General features: G+C 34.5%; 1 protein-coding gene across 1 annotated transcript in view; it reads left to right on the top strand.

Annotated features, from left to right (window-relative positions):
- The window catches only part of enc (R3H domain containing protein encore), a 94,960-nt gene that overhangs the window by 42,488 nt on the left and 24,788 nt on the right, over positions 1–27,684 (top strand). Inside the window, exons 2-8 of the mRNA XM_088235610.1 lie at positions 13,972–14,866; positions 16,326–16,425; positions 20,267–20,647; positions 21,632–21,739; positions 22,835–23,686; positions 24,893–25,091; positions 26,828–26,997. Coding sequence (XP_088091736.1) covers positions 14,793–14,866; positions 16,326–16,425; positions 20,267–20,647; positions 21,632–21,739; positions 22,835–23,686; positions 24,893–25,091; positions 26,828–26,997 — 1,884 coding nt within the window. The 5' untranslated portion in view covers positions 13,972–14,792. The remainder of the gene's footprint in view (positions 1–13,971; positions 14,867–16,325; positions 16,426–20,266; positions 20,648–21,631; positions 21,740–22,834; positions 23,687–24,892; positions 25,092–26,827; positions 26,998–27,684) is intronic.

Here is a 27,684-nt window from a genome sequence, read left to right as displayed (position 1 = left end):
GTTTTGATACTCGCATAATAAGTCCGACCATTTTATATGTTTTTTTTAGGACTGATTCAATATGAATATTAAACATTAGTTTCGAATCAATAATAACACCTAAGTCGCGAATTTGACTATCTGTTATAGAGATCGGGGTTTTATTAAAAGACTAAGGAAAGCTTATTGTTGTTTGTTTGCGCGAAATACAAAATGAATGACATTTACTAATATTTAATTCCAGTAAATTTTGATTACAATACTGAAAAAGTCTGTCGAGATCTTCTTGCATTTTTGCACAGTCAGTGTGAGATTTAATGCAGGCGTAAATTTTCATGTCATCAGCAAAGGATATGAATTTACAATATTTAAAGCATTTGTTTATGTCATAAGTATATACGTTAAATAGTAGAGGGCCCAGGTGAGAACCCTGTGGTACTCCAGAAGGTATAGTTACAAAGTGTGAATAATATATAGCCTTCAATAGTTACACTCTGTAACCTTTTTTCTAGGCATGATGTAAACCATTTGAGTAAATCCCCATGGATACCCATTATGTTATCGCATTAGATAAAAGTTAATTTTAGGACATTCATTTATTATTTATGTACTATTTTAAGACAAAATAATAAAAAATAAAAAAAATAAATAGAGGAAGGCCAAGAAAGACATGACATGACCAAATACTTGAAGATGGACATGGACAAGGTGATTATTACAGTTTTTTGTATGTAAGCGGCCTGGCTGTTTTTAGCTGAATATAGAATTGACCTTACGGCACCCGATAACACCAAATTTTCATTTCTTTAAAATTGTGGACTGGCTGCTTTCTGCACAATTACGTGCAATTGAATAATAAGAAAATTTATAGAAAATATTCTCAGAAATATTCTGAGAGGAAAAAACAACAGCAGTTCTGAGAAGGGAAAAATATAACATCGATAACTTCCGAAATACAAATTCGTCTAATTCGTTGGGCAGGTACTGTACACGTGTACGTCATCAGTCCCTTTCCGCACCTAATGGCGCACGGGGCACTGCGTTGGCACACCCCTCGCAGCGTATTGGATGAAAGTATAACTAGTTATAACTGATTTATTAAATTTATATAAAATAATCCATTCTATGTTTGACACCCCTGCACTTTTATCACTGATCAATTTTAATGTACCGAAAAGGACAACTCGGCAAACCTACCAATACAGTGGCAACAATACTTCGACATCATATGGTAAAAATGCAGTCATCAATAGACTGCACTCTCTAGGCCTAGGCAATGAATGAGTACCAGGACGTTGGTGACTCAGTTCACATGAAATTTAGTACATATAGAACGGCTCTTCTTCTTTATTCCATTGGTAATAGTTCTAGGTAACTATTTGTTACTATTGTTAAAAAATTGTTTTAAACTTCTTTAGAGTGTTTTTTTTTTCTTTTTTCGTTTCTTTTCTTGAATTAATTTATAAGTAAAAATTATTTCTCTTTGTCATTTTTTTTTCATTATTATATAGTTTTATACATAAACATATACTATTTACCTAAATATTAGTTTTAAATAATAATAAATATATTTAATTTTTTTTTTATGTTATTCAATATTGTTTTCTTAGTTTTTTTTTTTTTTAAATTTCTAACTGGTTCAAAGTATTTTTAATACCTAATTATCTTTTTTTTTATCGATAATTCTATAACTGGTAATATTTTATTATTTTATATAGTTTATATTTCTTAGACTTTCTAAATTAATAATATTGTTTTAAATGCTCTGTATTACTTATGCTTACATGTATGTATATTTAATTGTATTTGTAACTAATATGTAAAAGGCACTAAGTGCCGTTTATTTCAATAAAATAAAATAATATAAATGTGGGATCAGTGTGAACGAAGATAATATACTGAATCAGTAGCTAAATCTCAAATAACTATCGACGTGCTATTAAGCGACGTGATAACAATTTCTCACCACGGTTGTTTATCGTATTCGCGATCACAACGGAATGTTAATTTTACGACAGCGAAGCTTGAAAACGGGTAGTTTATTCAAATATTTATTTTTTTACATTTACGATAAAACAACAACAACAAACCATCACGCCGTTTCCCCGTAGGGGTAGGCAGAGAGGATAGAACGCCATAACACTCTATCTTGGCATACAGACCTCGCTTCCTCTACATTCATACATCTTCTTATGCACGCACGCCGATTATTCCTACTTTTGACATGTCCATCTTCAAGTATTTGATGGACTTGATCGTGCCATGTCTTTCTCGGTCTTCCTCGTTTTCTGCATCCATCAACATTTGCATCGTAGATCCTTTTAGTCATTCTTTCGCTGTCCATTCGCTCTACATGTCCAAACCAACGCAGCACCCCTTTCTTGATTGTGTCAATAATGCATGTCTCAGCCTTACACACTTCACGGATCTCGACATTTGTGCACCTATCATACATCGTTTTACCACACATTCGCCCGAGGGATCGCATTTCGACAGCATTCAACTTACTTTCATTTTACGATAAAATTACTTATATTTTATTTGTCGCTTTATTTATGCATTTTTTTTACTGGCCCATATAAAAATCTGCAGTTAACAATGGAGTCCTGCGCCGTTATTCCGAACGCTCTCGCGCCCGCAGAAAACGCTTTTATCTCGCGCATTTTGTATGTAAACACGTGACGTAAAAGCTTTTTCTCCGGCCGCGAGAGCGTTTCGAATAGCAGCCTGTAGCTCAATCACAAATAACTATCGACGCGCTAATAAGCGACGTGATAACAATTTCTCTCCGTGGTTGTTTATCGTATTTGCGATCACCTAATATTAAATGTCAAAATATTTACGTTTCGCGACGTATAATCCTCCTGCGCAATCAATCACATATTTCAATTTCACCGGAGTAAATATGGAAAATATTCTAAAACTGCTTTTTTTTAAAATTAATTTATTATGCTATTTATTGCATTTAGCCGGCGGTTGGCAAACCAAATGTCAAGAAAAGCAGTCGCCATAGTAATTGTAATTTAATTTTCACTTTTTTGTATTAGATACTCCTTACTATTTTGCAAATGTATATTGTATTATTTTTTATAGTAAACGTCGATTTTTCGCCAGTAAACAGTGAACAATAACTATCGACGTGCTTAAAAACATGCTAAGCATTTAAGCAATCAACATGCTTAAGTTATCGCAGTCATTTTATTTTTATTTAATTTATTTCGAATACAAACAGATGTACAGGTTAAATGAATTTTTTTTTTTAAAACTATATAAAATGTATTCATAGTAGGACCTGCCATCCAATTATATGTATTCACTAAATAATACTGTAATAAAGCGACGACGGCTTGAAGTTTTAACTATATAAATAATAAATATACTATATATTAAAATAAGATAAATATGGACAAAACAAGGAGATAGTGGAAAGGAAAAGAAGGAAATTGATAAGGAGGGGTAAAGGATGATCGAAGGAATGTGAGAGTGGAAAATTGCATTTGATTTAATGATTAAATGAATTATGAATGAAGAGCATGAATCAAGCCTATTAATTCTCTTCTGTACATATTGTATGGAGTGTTAAATATATCGAGACTATTAAATTTTTTGTTAAATGTTTCACATATACGAGGGATCGTAGAATGTTTCCGATGATTAGTTTTAAATTTACGAATATAGAAAATATCAGAGAGTCTAGTCGGCCTGGAGGGGACACGGTCAGCAAGTAGATTAATGAGTTCCGGGAATCGAATTTATTATTTACAATTTTGTAAAGCAGGATCTGATCAAACATATCTCTTCTGTGTGCTAATGAATCAAGGTTATAAAATTTTCATTAAGCTAAATAATTTGGAAAATGCAAATGAAATTTGTATTATAGTTTTTTCAGGATTTTTTTTTTGAACACTTTCGATTCTATTAGTATTTCATTTATAAACAGGATACCAGATAGCAGTGCAATATTCAAGATGGGGGCGTACGTATGTTATGTAAAGCAATATAAAGGAACCCAAGTTTTTAAAAGATTTATACAGCCGCATGATAAATCCAGTCATTTTGTATGCCTTGTTAATTACAGTTTCTATATGACTATTGTAATTTAAGTTTGAGTCATAATTAAGACTTATATTGTTGTGCTATATTTAGTTATAAAGGTGCTAAACTTGATTTGTTTCTTTGTTGTTCTCAATACGTGTTTTTTTTATGTTAATATTATTTAAGTCTCGAATCGAGTTGTTGTAACTCTCCTGTAGCTCAATCACAAATAATTATCGACGCGCTTAAAAACATGCTAAGCATTTAGGCGATCACAGTGAACAACAATGAACATGCTTAAGTTATCGCAGTCATAAGTCAACTCGTGTGTAATCTCTAAGTCAACGCTCGTGTCGGTTTGTTTTTTGTTTTCCTCGTAAATAAATACAGTTCACTGGCGAAAAATCGGCGTTTACTATAAAAAATAATACAATATATTGCATTTGCAAAAAAGTAAGAAGTATCTACTACAAAAAAATTAAAATGAAATTACAATTACTATGGCGACTGCTTTTCTTGACATTTGGCTTGCCAACCGCCGCGCCGGTTAAATGCAATAAATAGCGTGATAAATAATAAATAAAAACAGCAGTTTTGAAACATTTTCCATATTAACACCGGTGACATTCAAATATGTGATTGCGCAGCAGGATTATACGTCGTGAAACGTAAATATTTTGACACTTAATATCAGGTGTTCACGGATGTTCCATTGTGATCGCGAATGCGATAAGCAACCATGGTGAGAAATTGTTATCACGTCGCTTATGAGCACATCGATAGTTATTTGTGATTGAGCTACAGGCTGCTATTCGAAACGCTCTTGCGGCCGGAGAAAAAGCTTTTACGTCACGTGTTTACATACAAAATACGCGAGATAAAAGTGTTTTTTACGGGCGCGGGAGCGTTTGGAATAAAAGCGCAGGACTCCATTGTTAACTGGAGATTTTTATATGGGCCAGTAAAAAAAATGCATAAATAAATCGACAAATAAAATACAAGTAATTTTATCGTAAATGTAAAAAAAAAAATATTTGAATAAACTAGCCGTTTTCAAGCTTCGCTGTCGTAAAATTAACATTCCGTTGTGATCGCGAATACGATAAACAACCGTGGTGAGAAATTGTTATCACGTCGCTTAATAGCACGTCGATAGTTATTTGAGATTTAGCTACTACTACTACTGCTACCATCACGCCATTTCCCCGTAGGGGTAGGCAGAGAGAATGGACCGCCACACACGTCTATCCTGGCATACACTCCTAGCCTCTTCCACATTCATACATCTTGTCATACATGCCCTTCGGTTCTGTCTGCTTTTGACATGACCAGACTTAAGATTTTGGTTTATCTGATCATGCCACGTCTTCCTTGGTCGTTCGGAATAACGGCGCAGGACTCCATTGTTAACTGGAGATTTTTATATGGGCCAGTAAAAAAATGCATAATTATAGCAACAAATAAAATATAAGTAATTTTATCGTAAATATAAATAAATAAATATTTGAATAAACTACCCGTTTTCAAGCTTCGCTGTTGTAAAATTAACATTCCAATCAAGGATGCCATTAGAATTGCAAACTCGCACAAACGTATCATTTCTTAGGAAAAAATATACCAATTTGCAACCGGAACAAGAGTATCGAGTGGACAGAAAATCGTGGCGCTTAAAATTAACGAAAAAATCAGTTGGTAAATGTTAAACATTATTAAGCTGGGGAAAAAGTAATTTCGTATTTTTCGCTTTATTTCAATGCTTTATAAAAAGTGTTACAATTATCTGATTTAAATCAAATTTATTTATTTTATCTTTTTTTTCTATTGAATATGTTCTGTAACTTAAATTATAAAAATAAAACTTTTATTTTATCGGTTGGTTGGAAGAAATTGCCATTTGGCAATAATCCCGCCAATGTACAAATGACATTATGTACAAAAAGTGAAATAAATAAAAAAATACATCGCATTTTTTTTCGGTCTCTGTTTTTCCAAGTCCATACTTCGCATGTATGGGAATACATCAGGGTCGGGACTCGTGACCAGGACTCCACTGTAAACTACTAATTTTTCCTTTTTAAAATATTTTAAAAATAATCGTCCAATATTTTCCCACAGAAGGTCGATTTACAGATCTAGAGAAAAACATTACATAATATTCATAAAAATGTATTTTAAAAAAAAAGTTAAATGTCTTCATCGGAACGTATTTTTTAGCACCCCATACTGGGAAATCTGAATCAGAGTGGACGAACACGCGACTTCACAGGGCGTAAGGTTCAAAATCGCGTGCAGAAACTTGGTACAAGGTACGGTGACGTCATGCCAGAAGGCCACGCAAATATGACCTTTATGATGTACAGCAATGCCGGTCGGACCGAGACGATGATTATTTTATCACGTTTTAAAGTATTTGACAAGGGAATAGATATGTAACGATAGACGATACAGGAGATTCGCGTCCTCAAAGCGCCCTCTTGATTCCCATCCATAATCCCTCCTCCCCCTAACTCATATAAATTTATTTATACATAAATTAAGACTCTTTATTTCTGACTGCGATACGATCCCACTTACTATTTAATGATGCTCACACTTACACACACCTGAACACTTACTCCCACACAGAAAAATATAATTAAAATAATTTACAAAAAACATAGACTATTTCCTAGTAATAAATTATACGTAGAGAGTGGACTCCTTAGTTTTAGGAAATTATACATATTTCAGTGCATAAAATATGTTTACTTGAATAGATAATTTTTTTGTAATAATTTAAATCGTATTAGTAATAGATCCGATAGTGTACTGTCAGTTCCAGGATGCAGAACTAAGTTCGCACAGAGGCACTCCTCACATGTTGTCCAAGATCCTTCAATCTTCTAACCAAGGAACTACAAAACATCAAATCACTGGTACATTTTAAAGTAGGTTTGAGGTCTTGGATCAGCATGGAAGGAACAGATAGACACATTCTTGAAAAAAATAATTAAAATTCAAAATAAATGCATTCTGCAAATAAATTATGTTTTCGTAATATCAGCATATGTTAATTTAGTTTTTCTTTTCTTTTTTTTTCATGATCATGTCATACCATATATATATGCTATTAACTTTTTAATAATTAAAAAAGGAATGGCCCACGCTCAGACGCTGAAGTCTTTGTGGGCATTTTTTCCAATTCATGTTATAGCTTAATTTTAAGATGTATTTTTCTCAGGTGTATTTTTGTAATTATATCTCTTTGTAAATAATATGTGTATGGAAAAATAAACAAATAAAAAATATATAAAAAATACACATAAACACACATCTACACTTACTCTCATACAACACAGTTTAATAATATGATGATTCTTTTTTGGAAACTTCGCTGGTCTGTCTTTAAACCGTATTTTTTTTTAATGTTCTTTTATCATTGTCGACTGTTACTTTAAAATAAATAAATAAATATAGTGTCCATGCGGCTCGGCTGTGGAATCATCTCCCGTCCACTATCAAAGATGTTTCTACTGTAGCTTTGTTTAACTTTACAATTTACTTTGCATTAGCCCAATCCATATTACAGTACGGAATAATCGGATGGGGCGGAGCTTTTAAAACGAATATTTACCGGTCGAAAAAAATCAAAAAATTATTATGAAAGTTATGTTAAAAAAGGGGTAGTATTTAAATGATCGAATATAAATTCAAACTAAGGGTGTCGAAAACAAATATTGAAAACGGCGACTTGAAAATACGAATTTGATTTACGAGATATTCAGAACGATCAATATAATAATTAATAAATGTTATTAAATATTTGTATTTAACAACTTACCGACTTTTCTGTGTCTACCGATTTCGAGACGTACCCGTCTCTTCGTCGGGACACTAATTAAACCAACATGCAAACTAAAATGCAAAACCCACTATACACCTTCACCATGTCCATCAGTGCATGTTTGTCCTAATCAGTGCATGTGCTTATTAAAATGCATGACGTGTAGGTTTTATATTTTTGTGCAACAACTTGCTATTCTAAATCTTCTCTACCCCCCTAGAGAGTAATTAAGTCAAGATTAAAATGTCACTATCTAAATATTTAAATTGTTCCTTTATCCTTCTTCTTTCCTTCCCATCCCCTCTCCTCTCTTCATTGTATAGTGTTAATTTTTAATTCTTTAATTAATCTTTGTTTTTAATTTTTGTATAAAATTGTAAGATTCAATATGTCCATGCATTTATAATTCAAATTCTCAAACTGAACGGTTGGAAGAAATTGCCTTAAGGCAATATTGCCGCCCTTATATGTATATGTATATAAAGTGTCAAATAAAATAAATAGAGAGTAATTAATTTACGGATATTTATTTTTTGCATGCGTTTACACTTTGCTTCTTATCTGGCCACACTGATGATTTAACGTCAAATAAATAAAATGAACACGTGAAATCAAACATGATGATTTTTCAACAATGTTTGATTATGTCCAAATGCTTGCAGACTGGCTGGATTTTCTCCCTAGGGAGTTGTTCATATTTAAATTTATTTCAACAGAGAGGGAAAATTTTTGAGAAGGGGATATGGAGTCAACAGATGGAAGATTTGAGGAAATGTGGATGTTCAAACATGGGCAGAATGGTGAATGTTAGACAGTGCGTAAAGTGGCCACTTAAACCAGCCAATGACAGGTCATAAGCCCTGTAAATGCCTAGACTTCCATATCCCCTTCTCAAAAATTTTCCCTCTCTGTTGAAATAAATTTAAATGATGATTTTTATTTAGAACATTATTGCGACTTTAAGCATTACCCAAAACACTTAAGCTAGGGTTTCCTAGGACAGCGGTGCCCGTATTTTAACGGCCGTAGTGAACGGTGATGCAGTGGACAGCCATCGTAAAAGTGATTAGAGAGTGGTTTCCTAGGAAAACGGTGTTAAATGGTGTTGATAACACCGTTTTCCTAGAAAACCACACTCTAGTCACCTCTACGACGGCTGTCCACTGCATCACCGTTCACTACGGCCGTTAAAATACGGGCACCGCTGTCCTAGGAAACCCTAGCTTTAGCCAGGTTGAATTGACCGAACTGTATGACTTTTTTCCATTTTTTAAACAAGTTTTATACATCATTCGACGTTTTGTCATCAGTGTGGCCATTATAATATATGAAGCAAAGTGTCGCGTGGGACTTAGCTGTGGGAAATTTCGGAACCAACGCTTCAAGAAATTTCGGATTCGGCCAGTTCCGACCGAAGTTTCGGTTCGGCTCGGCCGAAACCTGCAGTTCTGCTGTACTCGGGTGCATCTTATGGCTCGTGACTTTTCGTGAGTTCTAAGATCTTTCAAATTCTCGCAGGAGACTGCTGCGTGTCATTGCATAGATTTATACAGGGTGTTCTTTAAACCCTGTCACATCAGAAACCGCAATGATCAGTATAGGCGAGAAGACATATTAGCATATTGAAAAAATATATTTAGAAAAAAGAAAATTTTAAGTATCAGTATCAGACTCCCCTCTCTCCCTCCTCTTTTCTCCCCTGCAGAAGTAAGCAACCATTTGCTTTTTGATTTTGATTTTTTTTTTATTTTATTCATTCTAAAAAAATATTTTAATGTGCCAATATGTCTTCTTGCTCATACTGATCATCGTGGTTTTGGATGTGGCAGGGTTTAATGAACACCCCGTATTCTCTTTCTTCTCTAACTCATATACATAGTGTTCATGCGGGTCGACTGTGGAATCATCTCCTATCCAGCATCAAATATGTTACTACACTATCTCTGTTCAAATCATGTCTGAAGAAACATCTCCTTTCTCTTCCTTAATCTCTCCTCCTTTCCTCTTTCCTCTTTTTTCCCTTTTACCATTGAGTTATAGTTTTGATTTAAGGTAATTTATAAACAAATACGTTTATTTCTGTTTTTATATATCTTTAGCTTTTTTTTAAAAAAAATCTATTGAATATGTTCTGTAACTTGAACTATAAAAATAAAACTTTTATTTTATTTGTTGGTTGGAAAAAATTGCCATTTGGCAATAAGCCCGCTAACGTACAAATAACATTATGTACAAAAAGTTAAATAAATATACTACTAGCGGATCCGACAGACGTTGTCCTGCCCGAACGTTGGCTTGCCTGCTATTACTTTGGAAAAAGACATTTCATTGATAAGTAGGTACCTAGGTACTTGTTGATGAATGAATTCTAAAACATAAAATAATTCATTTTCAAATATAAAATTCTTTTTGCAAACGTCAAACTCAGCTTTTCTCACCAACAGGGGTGCACTTTATTCATGAATGCGATTTTCAAAAATGTATGGAATGTCGGTTAATATTATTTTAGTATTACCAAAAATCCAGTAAAAAGAAATCAATGGGCAGAAATAATAAGGAATTTTATTTTATTTTTATTTTCTTTTATTTAGGAAACATACAGTACAGTTACAAAGTTTAATATTTTACACAATTAGACTATATTCTAATGGACCAGTGAAGTTTCCATATTATAAAGCAATTATATGTAAGGTTAATTATGAAAGTATAAAAAAGAGAAGGAAAAATAAAAACATAAATGAAGGTTGTCTAAAAATTAAAATTTAAGTGAAAAAAATATATTTTAAAGTTTGTAGTTTGTAGTGAGTATTTAAAAATGGAAATAATATTAAAAATGAAGAAAATTTGTAAGAGTAATTAAAAATTAAAATTGAAATAAAGAATGAAAAACATGCTAAGATGTAAAAATAAAATAAAATAGTAATAACATTTTAAAAAAAAAAAAGGAAAAACAAAAATATACACATTTATTTTAAGGGATTCAAAGAAACGATGAGAAGAATCTTTAAGACAATAAATTTAAGTCAATTTAAAAAACATCCTTAAAATTAATGACACATTATAGTAAGAGCAGCAATATATTGATTTTATTAACATATATAATATAAGTAATTAAAAGTAGTTTAAAAGTATAAAAACATGCCAATGCAGCAGAGAAAAAAGAAAAAATAAAGAAGGAATAACAAGTATGGCAAGTAATCTTTCAAATTTGAAAAAGCAATATAAGGAGAAGATTTTAAACCAAGAGAAGTCGATAAAATTTCATTAAAGCGATTTAATGTAAGGAAAGAATCTGATTGGGATCCATAAAAGCGAATGTTGTTTGTAAACATTCAAAAACAAACTTTTTTAAACACAAAAAAACAACACCTTCCACTTTTTTTGTAAATGCATTCTCGTCGAATGCAACCCTGGTAGGTCGATGAAAAAAAGATTTATGCTTCTAACTTTTTTTTTACATATTCGATTTTAATATCTACAAACACGCGCAGCGCAAAGATCTACGTTTATAGTCCTTAAAATGTAACATGATTAGAATGAGTTTGTTGTAACTACTGGGAATACAAAAAAATAATTTTTTGTATGATTTAATAAATATTTGTCAGAAAAAGCGACGACGTAACTTTCTAGTAACGTCAAAAGAGTTATTTATATTGACACACGAAAAATCATTTGTATCTGGCGTGTTAATTTATTTTTTGATTACAATTCTTAAAACATTAATCAACATTAATATATAAAATCAGCTTTAAAACTAAAAAAAAACTAAAATAAACTTAATTATTAACGACGTTCTTACAAGGTTACATCAGTTTGCAAAAACGTTAGAGATGGGACAAATTGATCAATGTAAATTGATCGAATAAAAAAAATATTCGTTTGATTTTGTTTATGAAAAAAGTATAAATTACTAATTTTTTGGTGAATAATTGTGTTAAACACACTATAATAGGCTTGTTTTTTCGTTTTTTATATCAATTTTCGGAAACAGAGTTTCATGATTGCATGAAATAACTGATAAAATCGATTTGATCAGTGATCAGTAATTTCCCATCACTAATGAAATTAGTTTGACAGCTGTCATTCTAATCAAGCTATATTTTAAGGACTATAGTTGAAAACCGCACGTAAATCGGTTAAGCCGTTTAGGAGGAGTTCAGTGACATCACACGTACAGAAGAATTACATATATAAAGATTAAACGTGTTGTTCAAATGTTTATTAAAATTTATGTACGTGAAATAATTTATTTTTTAGTATTATCTAACAATATGCATGCTTTTTGGAAGAAGATTCAGAATACCACCCCTGGGGGTGCGAAGTTGCCTTAGAATTCGCCCCGTCTCCCGCCACCCCTTCCCGCCGGACACTTCCGGTGATTTCGGCTAAAGATTAGGTCGAAAATCGATCGCCAGAATCACCTAGCGCTGACGTCACGATGACCTTTGCTTACAATTTTGTGATTACTCCGCGTGACGTCATCATCATTTCGACCGAGGGCTGCAATTGCCATTTTTTTTTATCGCCGTTTTTCCAAATCGGTTTATCAAAAAACAAAAAGGAACCAAATATCATGTATAGGAAAAATAAATATATTTGTTGTATAATTAAATGAACTGAATGAGTCAGTAAATAAATGAATATCATTATTCGCATCTGATGGTGCATAGGGCACTGTATTGGTACATTGAGTGCAGCGTTTCTAATTAATCTGTTACATGAAGGTGAAGTGATCAGTCCTACGCTTCACAAAATCACACTTTGGATCAATAAGTAACTGTCGGATCGGAACACTCATCCAGTAGCTCAATCACAAATAACTATAGACGTGCTAATAAGCGACGTGATAACAATTTCTCACCATGGTTGTTTATCGTATTTGCGATCGCAATGGAACATCCAAGAACACCTAATATTAAATATCAAAATATTTACGTTACGCGACGTATAATCCTGCTGCGCAATCACATATTTGAATGTCACCGGTGTAAATATGGAAAATATTCAAAAACTGCTTTTTTATTTATTTATTTTTTATCACGTTATTTCAAGAAAAGCAGTCACCATATTATTTGTTTGTAATTGAATTTTTACCCTTTTGTATTAGATACTCCTTACTATTTTGCAAATGCAATATATTATATTATTTTTTATAGTAAACGCCGATTTTTCGCCAGTGAACTGTATTTATTTACGAGGAAAACAAAAAACAAACCGACACGAGCGTTGACTTAGAGATTACACACGCGTTGACTTATGACTGCGATAACTTAAGCATGTTCATTGTTGTTCATTGTGATCGCCTAAATGCTTAGCATGTTTTTAAGCGCGTCGATAATTATTTGTGATTGAGCTACAGGAGAGTTACAACAACTCGATTCGAGACTTAAATAATATTAACATAAAAAAACACGTATTGAGAACAACAAAGAAACAAATCAAGTTTAGCACCTTTATAACTAAATATAGCACAACAATATATTAGTCAAAAATATATTCCTACATAAGCAGAATAAGGGAGAATGGTGAATGTTACACAGTGTGTAAAGTGGCCACTTAAATCAGCTCATGACAGGTCATAAGCCCTAGTGTTTTTTTTATTTTTTTTATAAATATATTTATTTTTGTTAATCTTTGCTTTTAATTTTTGTATAAAATTGTAAGATTTAATATGTCCATGTATTTATAATTTTCTCAAACTGAACGGTTTGGGTAGGTAGGAAGAAATTGCCTTAAGGCAATATGCCCGCCCTTATATGTGTATTTATTGTATATGTATATAAAGTGTCAAATAATAATAATAATTATAAATGCCTAGACACCCATATTACCTTCTCAAAAATGTTTTCCCTCTCTGTTGCAACAAATATAAAAACGCCTTCAAGAATGAAGGAAGTGGTAAATCTAGGACTAAGGGAGATAAGGTCGTTAACATCACATGCCGATGATGCTTTTAGTGGAAGTAATGATCAGAACATATGCATCTCAGTTAGTGAAACATCTCGATGCCTAAGAAATGTCGTATTGTACGATGAATACATGCGGATTGGAAGCAAGATTCGGATATACAAAACGTGTGACAACAATCTTTATGAAAATTAGGTTTTTATATGATTTTTTTTTCTTGTTCGCAGGTTTCCAGTCTGGTCAATGGTGCTGCCCTCACGCCGATATATCATCAACAAAAAAATATATACACATTTAAAAATTCGACTGCATTAACTATACGTCCTCAACCGTCCTATCGGAAACCGGAAAATCAAAATTTAAGATTGGAACAATACCGCCACCGTTTGTTTTGAGATCCCGACAAAGAAACAATCGAGGGTGACGCATTTAAAGATATTGCCACGGCAAAAAGTTCAATAAAGCAGTGACGAGCAGTTTCAGAAAAGGGGGATAATTCACGTTTTTCCAATATGCAGTTTGATTGATTTACGTCGACAATTCAATATGAAGAGGTCACGGTGAAGATCGGAGTTGAATTGTGGATTAAAAATGAGATTGAAAACATGGAAGAAAGAGGAACATTTGACAGAGAGCAGAATAGAGAGAAATGCTCGTACAAAAACTGAAATTTTGAACTACCAAACGCACCGGGGAATTTAAAAACAGTGTGTTAAACACACTTTAAAACGTAAAATTAAGAATTAAGCTTTAAAATTATTAATCCTGTACTTGTTGCCTTCAATTTTACATGTTTTCTCCTTTCCCTGTGCCCCCTCGCGCTTTAGAAATTAGGAATATGAGTTAAACAATTTTATCGACAATAATATCTTCCTCCTTTTGGTCACAATTGTCACCTCGTCAATCTCGCTGCTTTCTAGTCACCTTCGTTAGTTGTAGACGTATTCGATATGCATTTACCGCCTAAGTTTGTGATGGCACCGCGCCCGGGTGTCTGAACTGCCGGAGGATCTCGAGGAATGTTCTTCTGCCGCGGGCATCGGGTCTGATGGATTCTCAGAACAATTGGAGCGGGGACAGTATGAAGAAGAGCCAAGGAGTCGCAGCTTCTACCAAAGAAAGGTATAATTTCAATTTTGACTTTGTTCCTCCAAAATTTTATACACGGTTTTTCAGGGCCAGACCGCGAAACTTCAGAGAAGAATTCCTCGTGGTAAGCTTTAAAAAAAAATCCTCATTAAACTTTTCTAAAAAGTCTTTTTAAAAAAATAAAAATCTCAAAATGGAATAAATATTTAATTTTTCAGACTAGCATCCCTTCTGCAAACTCCTACCCCTTTCCGAAAAAAAAAAAGCGATAAAAACGTATTTGACCAACGAAGCGACGCACCAGACGCGGAAAAGGAAGCGCCTGGGTAGTAATTTAGGATTTACTACATTTTGAGATTACTATTATTTTTATTTTTTTAATGACTTATTGTGAATATTATGAAAATTATTATAAGGATTTTTTTCAAAGTTTACTATGAGGAATATTCATCTGAATTTTCGCGAAGTACAAAATAAAAATACGCGGTACATATTGTATGTACAAGAAATTGACAATTGGATGCCCGTGTAAATTGGGCGGGCTTTTTTACTTACATTGTTTGTGGGAGCTTCCACTAAAATTGAGCCACTTAGTAAACTTGGCATTCCTTTCATACAAACGGCAGGGTCGGCGTTTCAAAGAAATTTTGAGCTTAAGTGCCTCATTACTGCATGCAAATTCCGATAATATGTACTAACTCCATCTTTTAGGATTATTTCAAACATTTCGATCCACCTAGAACTATTTTTTTAAATTTATTTATTTACAATTTTACAAAACCCGTTAGGGTTACATTAGAAATTTAATATCGTCTAGTCATTTTATGTCTCGTCTAGTCTAGTTAGTTCAGTCATCATGTGCTTTTTCAGATTGATTTTAAATATGTCTCCAGTAAAAGTTTTCAAGTAGTAAGGTAGGTCGTTGTAGTGTTTAAGTCCATTATGTAGTATTTTTTACTGTCCTGTGTTTGTCTTTGCTTTTTCAATATGATAGTGTTGTTGTCTGGTGTTATATTTGTGTATGTCAGCATTTTTGACTAATATTATGTCGTCGTCTTGTATGTTTCCCAGTGTTATTTTGCGCACAATTTTTAAGGTCTCAATTTTAGTCAAGTAGTTTATGTCAAACTGGTGTGTTTTTTGTACAGTTCAGTCGTAGAGGTCAGGTAGGGTAGGTTGTATGTTAGTTTAAGAATTTCATTTTGTTGTCTTCGTATTCTTGTTATGTCTGTCTTGTTGCCAGTTCCCCAGAAGGCGATCATGTAACTCAATTTTCTTTTGACATAGGCTTCGTACATCATAATTTTTTCCTTTCTTGGTATAAAATCTTTAATTTTGTAGAAGAGGCTATGTAGTGATGCCATTACTTAGTAGCAGATAAATTAGGATGTAGAATTTCTTTAAAACAGTTTTTTTTTGTAGATATTGCGCTTTGTGAAAGCGGTCCTCAATTGCGTTGTATCCTGTAATTGATCGATGTTTATTTTTTCAGTTGGGACATTTCCGACAGCGCCGCGGCTGACCGAGTGGTGGGGGCCAGCAATGGTAGAAGACTGAGCGATGGCTCTCCTACTCCATTCAATAGTACCAGGGTAAAATACCATTTTTATTATTTTAGGAATCACAAACAATGTTTGAGTATGTCCAAATGCTTGCAGACTGGCTGGATCTCCCCCTTAGGGAGTTATTTTTTTAATTTTTTTATTTTATTTAAATCTTAAAGTAGGGCACACATATCATACACATTGTTATGTGTGTTCTAATACATTGCAAATATATTTAATTTATAAATTGTTTATCACATATGTCTTGACCATTATTTTAAATTTTGATATGTTTTTTTCTTCATAAATATTTTTTTCCATTTCGTAATACTTTTTAATTGCTTTAAATAAAATGGAATTTTGTGACTTTGCCTTTTTCCTAAAAGGAAGTCTAATCTTGTTATTTTCTCTAGTATTGTGATCGTGTTCATGCTGGTTCCGATCAATTTTTTTCCAAAATTCTGTTTTTTTATTAGAGTTTATAATTTTATGAACAAATATCATTGTATTGTAAAATATTCTTTGTTTATATGTTAATAATTTCATTTCATTTACCATCGACTTTACCCTCGTGTAACTGTTTTTTTTTTCAAAATGATTCTAAAGGCTTTATTTTGTAATACAGTTAGTTTATCTATGTTTTCTTTGTTTGATAAAAATAAAATGCTACTACAGTAGTTAACGTGTGGTTCAATAATTGCTTTGTAAATAGTTTTTTTAATTTTTTTAATTCATATTTAAATTTATTTCAACATAGAGGGAAACCTTTTTTAGAAGGAAATATGGAAGTCTAGGCATTTACAACGCTTATGACCTGTCATTGGCTGGTTTAAAAAGACCATTTGAGGCTCTCTTCTTCTAATAATTTATATACAGGATGTTCTTTAAACCCTGTCACAGCCGAAACCACGATGATCAGTATGAGCAAGAAGACATATTGGCACATTAAAATATATTTTTTAGAACGAATAAAATTTAAAAAATAAAATATCATAAAAAGCAAATGGCTGCTTACTTCTGCAGGGGTGAAACGAGGAGGGAGAAGGGGAAAGTCTGGCACTGCGCCACGCCCCCCTCACTTGTTTTTCAACCATTTTATTTTTTAAATTTTTCTTTGTTCTAAATGTTTTTTTAAATATGCTTATATGTCTTCTTGCCCATACTGATCATCGTGGTTTCGGATGTGACAGGGTTTAAAGGACACTCTGTATAAACTGGGACAAAAATATAAATTTAAATATTTTCTTTTCCATGTAAACTTTGAATTTGCTTTCGTATTTATTCTTAATTAAACCAACCAATGACAAGTCGTGTATTCATATGCTATTAACATATTACAACAGAGATGAAGAACATTTAAGAGAAGGTAATATAGAAGTCTAGGCATCTACAGGGCTTACGACCTGTTAATGGTTGGTTTAAGTGGCCACTTTACACACTGTGTAACATTCACAATTCTGCCTATATTTGAACATCTATATACCTTCAATTCTTTCATCTGTTGATGTTTGTGAAGTTAAAGAGCTGAAACCTTTATTTATGCGGGTGAGATTCATCAAATTGAATTATTTCACCTACATACTAGGCAACGCCTAAAAATATGAAGAACATTTAAAAGAATTCTATATTACCTTCTCGTAAATGTTCTTCATCTCTGTTGTAATATGTTAATATAAACAGCTCCCCAGGGAGTTGAATCCAGTCCTTGTCTACAAAAATTTGGACAAACTCAAAATATTGATCATATGCTATTGTTAATATGAACACATTACAACCTAAATGAATAACACTTTAGAGAAGGTAATGTAGAAGTCTGCGCATCTCTACAAGGCTTATGACCTGTCCTTGGCTGGTTTAAGTGGCCACTTTATACACTGTGTAACATTCACCATTCCGCCCATATTTGTAGATCTATATTCCTTCAATTCTTTCATCTGTTGATGGTTGTGAAGTTAAAATGGCCACTTAAACCAGCCAATGACAGATCATAAGCCCTGTAGATGCCTATACTTCTATAAAACCTTCTCTAAAAGTTCTTCATCTCTGTTGTAATATGTTAATTTTAACAGCTCCTAGAAGAGTTGAATCCAGTTCTTGTCTACAAAAATTTGGACGAACTTAAAATATTGTTGATAAATAAAGAATTATAGAAATTAAAAAAATACATTTTCAGGCGTTGTCTAGTATGTAGGTGAAATAATTCAATTAGATGAATCTCACCCACATAAATAAAGGTTTCAGCTCTTTAACTTCTCAAACATTAACAGATGAAAGAATTGACGGAATATATATGTTCAAATATGGGAAGTAAAGTGGCCACTTAAACCAGCCAATGACAGGTCATTAGCCCTGTAGATGCCTAGACTTCTATTACCTTCTCTAAAAGTTCTTCATATATGTTGCAATATGTTAAAATAATTTAAATTATCTAACTTTAATTTCATAATTTAACACTAAATCTATTTTTTATTTTTTCCTTTTCATATTTTCAACTTACTCATATTTAAAAAAAAAACCATAATGTAACTGATTTTTTTTATTTTATATGTTTTTAAATGTATTTATCAATGCATCTACACCATAGATTTCATAATGTATACTAGATTTAGTAAACACACGCACAGGCCATGCATAAAAGAATAAAATTATATATATTATGAAATATAAATCGAATCTGAGACCTCTTGCATGGTAGGAAAACGCGCTGACCATGACACCACGAGGCCGACTTCACGTACACGAGATAAAATAATTTAATCGAGATAAAAGTGTTTTCTACGGCCGCGAGAGCGGTTCAGAATAGCGCCGCCGGGGTGCAATTAAAGCTTTAAAAAATAATGTTCCTTTGATCAACAATCAAACAACCTTTCAATAAAGCCCATCATACGATGATTCATTCTAATGGTCACCGTATACCTATTAAACTCGCGCCCTTCCCTTCATCCTCTCCCTCTTTTTTCAACTATTTCTCTTGCAAAATTCTATGATCAAATTTTACTACATAAAGATGTATACCGCCAGAGACACAATATTTCAATATCATTATTTCACTTAAAGATTTTTCTCATCGTTTCTTTGAATCCCTTAAAATAAATATGTGTTTATGTTTTTACTTTTTTTTTTTAAATGCTATTACTATTTTATTTTATTTTTACATCTGAGCATGTTTTTCATTCTTTATTTCCATTCTTAATTTTTAATTACTCTTACAAATTTTCTTCATTTTTAATATTATTTCCATTTGTAAATACTCACTACAAACTACAAACCTTAAAATATATTTTTTTCACTTAAATTTTAATTTTTAAACAACTTTCATTTATGTTTTCTTTTTCCTTCTCTTTTTTATACTTTCATAATTAACCTTACATATAATTGCTTTATAATATGGAAACTTCACTGGTCCATTAGAATTAAGTCTAATTGTGTAAAATATTAAACTTTGTAACTGTACTGTATGTTTCCGGAATAAAAGAAAATAAAATAAAAAAATAAATAAAAAATCATTAATGTATAAATCTGTAAATAAATTATCTGTTAGGGCTCTACTTTGGTACAAATTAATTTGTCAGCATGCGTTGCACTCCGAGTATAAACTCAAGTTGGTACATGATTACAACACCAGGTTTACTAGTATGGAAGGGCTAGCTGTTCCTAGATATTGCAATAAAAACAACATCAAGAATTTTCATTACCCAATCGGTGCGTGTAAGGGTTGCCTACTAAAATTATGGCATGTTGGTTTTATGCTGAAGGTAAATAGTGGGTTTCGCCTGCTGGTTTAATAAATTGGTGTCCTGAAAAGGGGACTGGTGCGTCTCGAAACCGGTAGACATAGATGCAATGTATGCAAATATTTGACGACATCTAGTAAAACTTTCCTCTCCAGAGCTTCAAGACGAAGCAGTTAGTGCGCAGCCAGGCGATCCGCGAGTCTCACTCCCCGCCGCGCGTGCCCTCGCCGCGCCCGCCGGACGCGCCGGGGGAGCGCCCGCGCCTCCAGCCGGCGGTGAAGAAGAAATCCGCCAGCGTGGACCTGGACGCCCGGCCCGCCGGGCCGCCGGCCGCGGGGCCCGCCGCCAACAACAACGACGACCGCGAGAGCGACCTGAACGCCGGCGCGGCGGCGCACGCGGCCGCGTGCGGCGGCGTCGAGCGCGCCGGCCTCGACGCCGGCGACGCAGCTGTCAAGGCGGGAGAAGCCGATGCGAAGAGTCCGGTCGACAGGAGGACGACTGTGAAGGTCGAGTTCCAGCAAGTGGAAATACAGGTGAAGATTAAAATTTATCCATAAATTAGCCACTAATGTAATTGTAGACGAAGAACTAAAACTAGTAAAAAATTGTAGTCAACATGGACATAATACGAGAATATCAGACAAATACCATATACAACTATCTAATCTAAAACAAGACAAGGACAATCAAGACTAATGAACCAGGGACTGAAATTATACAATAAACTACCAGACAAAACTAAACAAAAGACTCAGACAAACTTTTCAAAAGATGTAAAAAATATTATTTTGAACAACAGAGTATAAATGAAAAAAAAATAAAAAAATGTATAAATTTAATGTTGACATTTGTTGCGACAGATTTATTTTTGAGATGCAGCCGGCTATTGCCGACTGTTACTTGTTAAGAAATTCGGCCCTTCGGGCCTTGCTTTATCGGCCCCGCGGGCCTCAGTTGATAAATTAGTATCTCGGGCAGTTTTCCTAGTGACATATTATTTTTTTATATTTTGTTTTGAAGGGATGCTAGTTCAAGAAATTAAAGATTTACTCCATTTTAAGATTGTAAAAAAAAAGTTTTCTTTTAAAAATGACTTTTTGGACAAATTTTATTTGGATTTTTTTTTAAGCTTACCGTGAGGAATGATCCTCTGAAGTTTCGCAGTTTGGCCCTGAAAAACCGTGTATGATTTAAAAAAACAAAATATAAAAAAATAATATGTCACTAGGAAAATGCGACATGTTTGGCATTGATTGTTGGGACATCAAGATTCGTGTCGATGTTCTATAAAAAAATTAATGGTTTGGAACAAAATTGAAAATGAACATGAATCGTGACGTATTAGGGACATGGCCAATGCAATGACCGTTTTTAAAAGTATTTTTTATCCTACTAATAAGTAGCAAAAATGTTTTTTTTTCTGGACAGTATTTCATAGACCCTTATTACTTTTAAAATGTAAAAAAAAAAAACTGTGATTTTTCCCTGTTATTATTTATTTTTTTTGCATTTTCAAGGTGACCTCTGGGGATTACGACACCGCGACGCGGATGCAGCAGCACAACGCCCAGCACATGAGCAAGGAGTGCACGGTCAGGAGGTGTAAGGAGCTGGAGGAAGATGAGGTAATCTCCGACCATTTTTGGCCGTATTTCTCCAACTGTTTCTGATCACCAACATTTTTACATTAGCAATGTGTTTTTATTCACTTGCCTCATCCGGTTACGAAAATCTATTTATTTATTTATTTGACAATGAGGAAATGATGTAGTTTTTTTTATTATTTGTTGATAGACTATTAAACTATAGTCCTTAAAATTTAGCTTGATTAAAATGACAGCTGTCTAACTCATGTCAATAGTGATAGATGAATTACTGATGGCTGATCATGTACCGATCAAATCGATTTTGTCAGTTTTTCCATGCAAACATGAAACTCTGTTTCCGAAAATTTATATAAAAACGCAAAAACATGCCCATTATAGTGCATTTAAGACAATTATTCACCAAAAAATAAGACATTTATACTTTTTTCATGAACATCACAAAAATTTTTTTTTATTCAATCAATTTTTTTTATTATTATCGGTATGTTTTCCAATGTATATTTTTGTTTAATTTCTTAATTACTAATTTTATATTTTATAATGTGTATTTGTGGTTCAATTTTTATTATTATCGGTATGTTTTATAATTTATAATAATTGTGTCTCATTTATTTACTATTAATTGCATATTTACTAATTTATTTTTATGATTCAATTTTTATTATTATTACCTGCATGTTTTCTAATTCATATTTATATTGATTTTTTCTAATGTTATTATTATTCTTTGAATTATTAAGCATCATTTAATGAAATTAAAAATTAAAAAAAACACATCAAAAAAATAAGGTCCTTCCTAAACACAGGAATTTCCTAGCTAGTCGGGACCTGAAACAAATAAACTCTGTACATTTTAAAACTGTGAAATACTAAATAAATAAAAAAAATTAAAAAAATAAAATAAAATTTACATTGATCAATTTGTCCCATCTCTAACGTTTTTGCAAAATGATGTAACCTTGTAAGAACGTTGTTAATAATTAGGTTTATTTTAGTTTTAAAGCTGATTTTATATATTTATGTTGATTTATGTGTCAAACATTGTATTAAAAAAAATAAATTAACCTGCCAGATACTAATGATTTTTCGTGTATCAATTGTTTGTTATTTTAGGAGGAAGATGGCCAGAGTGAGAAATGGCAAAATCCCTCCGGCCGCCGCGCCGTCTGCCCCTCCAAGCAGGACTCGGGAATCTGCTGCTGGGACCAGTGCACCTGCTGCGGAGACCTATCCCCAGACCTCGCCATGTCCTTCTCCGACGCCGAAGACGACGCAGCCAAGCCGCGGCGACAGAGACTCGAGCACGAGAGCCACTCGGTGGACCGCTGGAACCGGCGGTCCGGAAGCACGCTGACCGTCCAGCGGGCGAGCTCCGGAGGCGGTCGCCAGCTCCTGAGGAAGCAGTCGTCCGGTGGCAGCGTCGACAGCGGGCAGCACTCGATCGCCAGCCCGTTCCTGAGCCGCGACAACAGCGTCGAAACCAGCGACATCGACCTCAACCGCTTCGTCAAAGAAACGCTCAACAAAACGCACAAAGACCGGATGGCGCTGCTCAAGCTCGAGAACGAGATGATCGAGTTGATTCGGGACGCGACGCGGCACGAGCTGCGCTTCGCGCAGGTGTCGTCGTACGGGCGCCTCCTCGTGCACCGCTGCGCGGAGCTGTTCAACCTGAAGCACGGCGTCGACCACAGCGCGAAGCAGGTCGTGTTCGTCTGCAAGGCCGCCGGCAGCCGGGTACCCTCCATCTGCCCCTTCCAGCAGTGGTGCGAGGCGAAGTTCCCCGGGCTGCCGGGGTTCTGCGAAGGCGCCTCCCCGGCCAAGTCGATCCTGAAGAGGGACGCGCACTCGCTGGACGAGGAGGCCGCCGCCCTGCTGCCTTCGAGGCCGACCCCGCGATCCAAGAGCTTCGAGCAGAGAGAGGAGGAATACTGCAAGGCGAGAAGAAGGATTTTCAACTCCACGGTAAGTAATACCTTTGATATTTCACAGCATTTTGGAAGTCTGGGCATTTATAGGAACTTCTTATCAATTTAATAATATTGTTTTACTGATTTATATACATATCACCTCAAAGGCGTTTCACAATTTTTCACATAAACTTATATTCTTACTAACCTAACGCTGTAAAGTTAAACCTTGTTTTTGCGTTCCTCAATTTTTCGTTTTCCCACTTTTTACGCCGAATGTTTAGGTCCCATTTTTTCCATACACTCTCATTCAAATAACCCCCCAATTAACGTTTTTTATAACCCCGGTTTTACGTTTAAATTTTTTCACAACTGATTTGATCTGTCAAAAGACGAGCCGCGCGCCGCCGCGTGAATGGAGAATAAAATCGAGGTAAATAAAAGAATGAAAATTATTGTCTCAAACTAAATTCGAAATAGGTCCAGTGTAATGAGGAATTCCAGCCCAACCAGGAATTAAATTTTAAAAATGTTTTCGTGCACACGTGAATATTTAAAAATTTTGGAACAGGATGAAATATCTCAAAAACGCACGCAAAAATAAATAAAAAATGTTAAAAATAGTATTCATTTTAAAATCGTAAATAATGACGTCACTCCTTATATCTGCGTGTAGTATTTCCGGTTTCCGCTTTAAAGCCCCCGCACCTTGTAAGGAACGTTTTGACCATAGAAAAAAAAAGGGTATAATTTGTGGTTGGTGATTTGGCAGCGAATAATTCGATTACGATCTACGACCTGAAATCTGGCAAATAATACTTTGTTGACATTTCAACCAGAGATAATGTCAACTTTCCAGGTTTTTCTAAATTGAAACGTTCGTAAAAACAACCATAACATAGAAATGAGCGAATTACGATCAACTAAATGAAGTAATCAAAGCAATATTCCATAGATTCTTGTCAGTTTTGTTATTGGCTGGAGAAATACAACTTACCGTGGTCAGTGAAGGTAAGAACGCCAACCGTTTCATGACGTCACTACTGAAAAGTGACACACTGACAGTCATTTGCGCGGTATTTGATAAATGTAACTTTAAAAAATCATGTGTACGCCAGTAAGGCTAAAATAAAGATATTTTCTTTGTGATTCCGAATATGTATTTAACAAAATGTTGTCAAAAATGCTACTTCCTCTTCGTTAGGACGGCAGAATAAACGCCGTGATTCGGCACTGACTCCGGATCGTGTTTCTATTTTAGGAGGATGGAGTGGTGACGTGGGACTGGGAGGAGGCCGGCGGCCCCCGGCCGGGCCGCCTGCTGAAGGTGCAGTCGCTGGAGGCGCGCGAGCCGGCGCGGCAGCTGGTCTGCAAGGCGCACTCGTTCGGGGGCTACGCGGACCCGCGCCCGCTCAGCCACCGGGGAGAAGTGGCGGGCAGCGGCTGGAGGCTCTCGCCGGGTAAGGGGGCCACCATAACCGGGGCCAGTGACACGTATGCTTTGGTATTTTTCAGGATGATCGAGTGGTTTAATCCACGCATGGACAGCTGTATGAACGAGATGAAGTGTTTGGGTTTGTGTATGGGTTCCCTCTAGCGATTATAAAGATATACTACCGACCCCCCACCTTCAAGTTTTAGGTAGGTACATCAATATGAAACAAGGGGAAGCGTACGTGACGGTACACATATCTACGCTCTAAAATAACATAACAGTATGACGTCATAGTTGAAGATAAAAGTTTCCCGGCCGATTACAAAGGTATACTACCGATACCCCCACCATCAAGTTTTGATGTAAGTACATCGTTTTATAGCGACGGGTCTAGAACCCCTCGATACGTTTATCTACGCATTAAAAGTGTCAAAAATTTTGTTCCACCGAGCAATTTTTCCTTTAATTATGATTTATTAAAAAATTTAATCGTTTCAAGGTTGGCACTTTTTTTCTTAAAAGCATATTAAAAATATGAGAGAGAAATAAGTAAGTTGAATTAAATTCAGACATAACGGTCGCTTTAATAAAACGAACGCCTAGATTTGAAAATAATGTCGCTAGATTCTGTCATATTAACAAATAAGAGTATCTAGGCGTTAGAAAGTTACCACTCTAAAAAAATAATTTAGCTATTGTATTTTTTCCATCTGTTTTACTATCTTTCCGAGTGGGTGTATCGAGACGTTATAGGAGCCGGCTTTGTAGTCGATCGGTACAGATCGGTAGATACATACAGACGATCGTAAAGTGTACCGTCTAGGTGATTTCCAAAAGTCGTACAGAATTCATGTTCAAGCGAACATTTTTTGCTTGAATTAGGATTTATTGGAGATTATCGTTTTGAAGTGAGCACTTTTTATTACCGAAGCCTATTTCAAATATTAATGAGAACTATTTTAAATGTTAATGACGTAGGCAACGCCTGAAAACAATTTTCCAATTTTTATACTTTTTATTTCACCAGGTAGTAATTCAACAATGTTTGAGTATGTCCAAATGCTTGCAGACTTGCTGGATTTCCTCCCTAGGGAGTTATTCATATTTAAATTTATTTCAACAGAGAGGGAAAACATTTTTGAGAAGGGAATATGGAAGTCTTGTCAGTCAAATGTCCACCACAGAGTTGTTTAATCCGAGATCCAATTTTCATTAATTCTTTCATTATATGAAATGTTTAAACATAGGCAGAATGGTGAATGTTATACAGTGTGTAAAGTGGCCACTTAAATCAGCTCATGACAGATCATAAGCCCTGTTAATGCCTAGACTTTCATATTTCCTTTTCAAAAATGTTTTCTCTCTCTGTTGCAACAAATTTTGATCTAAAAAACTCCCTAGGGAGGAAATCCAGCCTGTCTGCAAGCGTTTTGACATACTCAAAACAAAGATGTTTGTTGTTCGCTGACGATGCAGTTCTTTTAGCAAGCAGCAAGGAGAAATAGCAATAGAAATAGTCTCTAGAATGTACGATGTATGCCTGTAGAGCCTATTGGCGATGAACGAAAGTAAGTCAAAAGTGATGGTATTTGAAAGGGGAAGTGAGGTTACTGACTGTATAATAAATGTAAACAATAAAGGTCCTGAACAAGTAGTAAAAATGTGTGTATCTGGGAAGCATGTTTTCAAGAGATGGAAGAGTAGAAAAAGATGTTGAAACGCGCAAATTTAATCATCAATAAAACATGAGCATATTTCCAGGTAACAGTTCAGGGTATCGCACCCTCAGCGCTCACAGCGACTCCGTGACCCCGTCTCCGACTTCGAACGCCGCTGGGGACCAGCCCGGATCCGCGGCCACTCCCGGGGTGCTGTGGGCCATCACCGACATGGCGGCGGTGCCCGCCGGGGCCCTCATCATCCATCCGCAGGTGGGAAACGTCCGTTTTCTAAACAATTAACGCTCTGGTTTTACGTTGAAAATTTTTCGAAACTCGTTTGATCTGTCGAAAACGCCGAGCCGCGCGCCGCCGCGTTTGTCCTAAATGGTGAATAAAATCAAGGTAAATAAAAAAATGTGTAAATTGTTGCCTCAAACTAAATTCAAAGAAGCTGCAGTGTAATTGACCATTTTGTTAAAGTGTTTAATTTTACCAAATTGTGACATGCGGTTGACGCATGAAGAATAAAGTCTTTACATCAATAAATTACAATACAGAAAGTTTAAAAATTTGGCAATAGAAATGTTATTTGAAATTATAAACATAATTTGGAAAGAAGATTGTGTATCAGTTATAGAAGTGTGAAACAGTTTTGCCGCGATGTAAATGACAGTTGAAATTCTGTTGCGCTATACTAAAAAAAGTGATACCATATGACGAAATTTCGCAACCTTTAGGGAAAAATCATTGTATGCATTTTATGCTAATTCAAAATTTTATTTTTGTGTTTTCGGGGTAAGTACCTACATAAAATTATTTAAACATGTTTTTTTTTTATTTCAATAAAAAAAAAACATTGTGGTATTGATTGAACAATTATGACGTTTTTACAATTTTTCTGCAGTTTTTCATTTCCTCACTTTAGCGTTTTACTCAGTTTAGCACTTTTTTTTCTGC

Source organism: Micrasema longulum, unplaced genomic scaffold (genome assembly GCF_059751315.1).
Source record: "Micrasema longulum isolate JH-2025_06_02 unplaced genomic scaffold, ASM5975131v1 h1tg001409l, whole genome shotgun sequence".
Classification (NCBI taxonomy): domain Eukaryota; kingdom Metazoa; phylum Arthropoda; class Insecta; order Trichoptera; family Brachycentridae; genus Micrasema; species Micrasema longulum.
The sequence above is the reverse complement of the archived record's forward strand: the minus strand, read 5'-3'. Positions and strand labels throughout refer to the sequence as shown.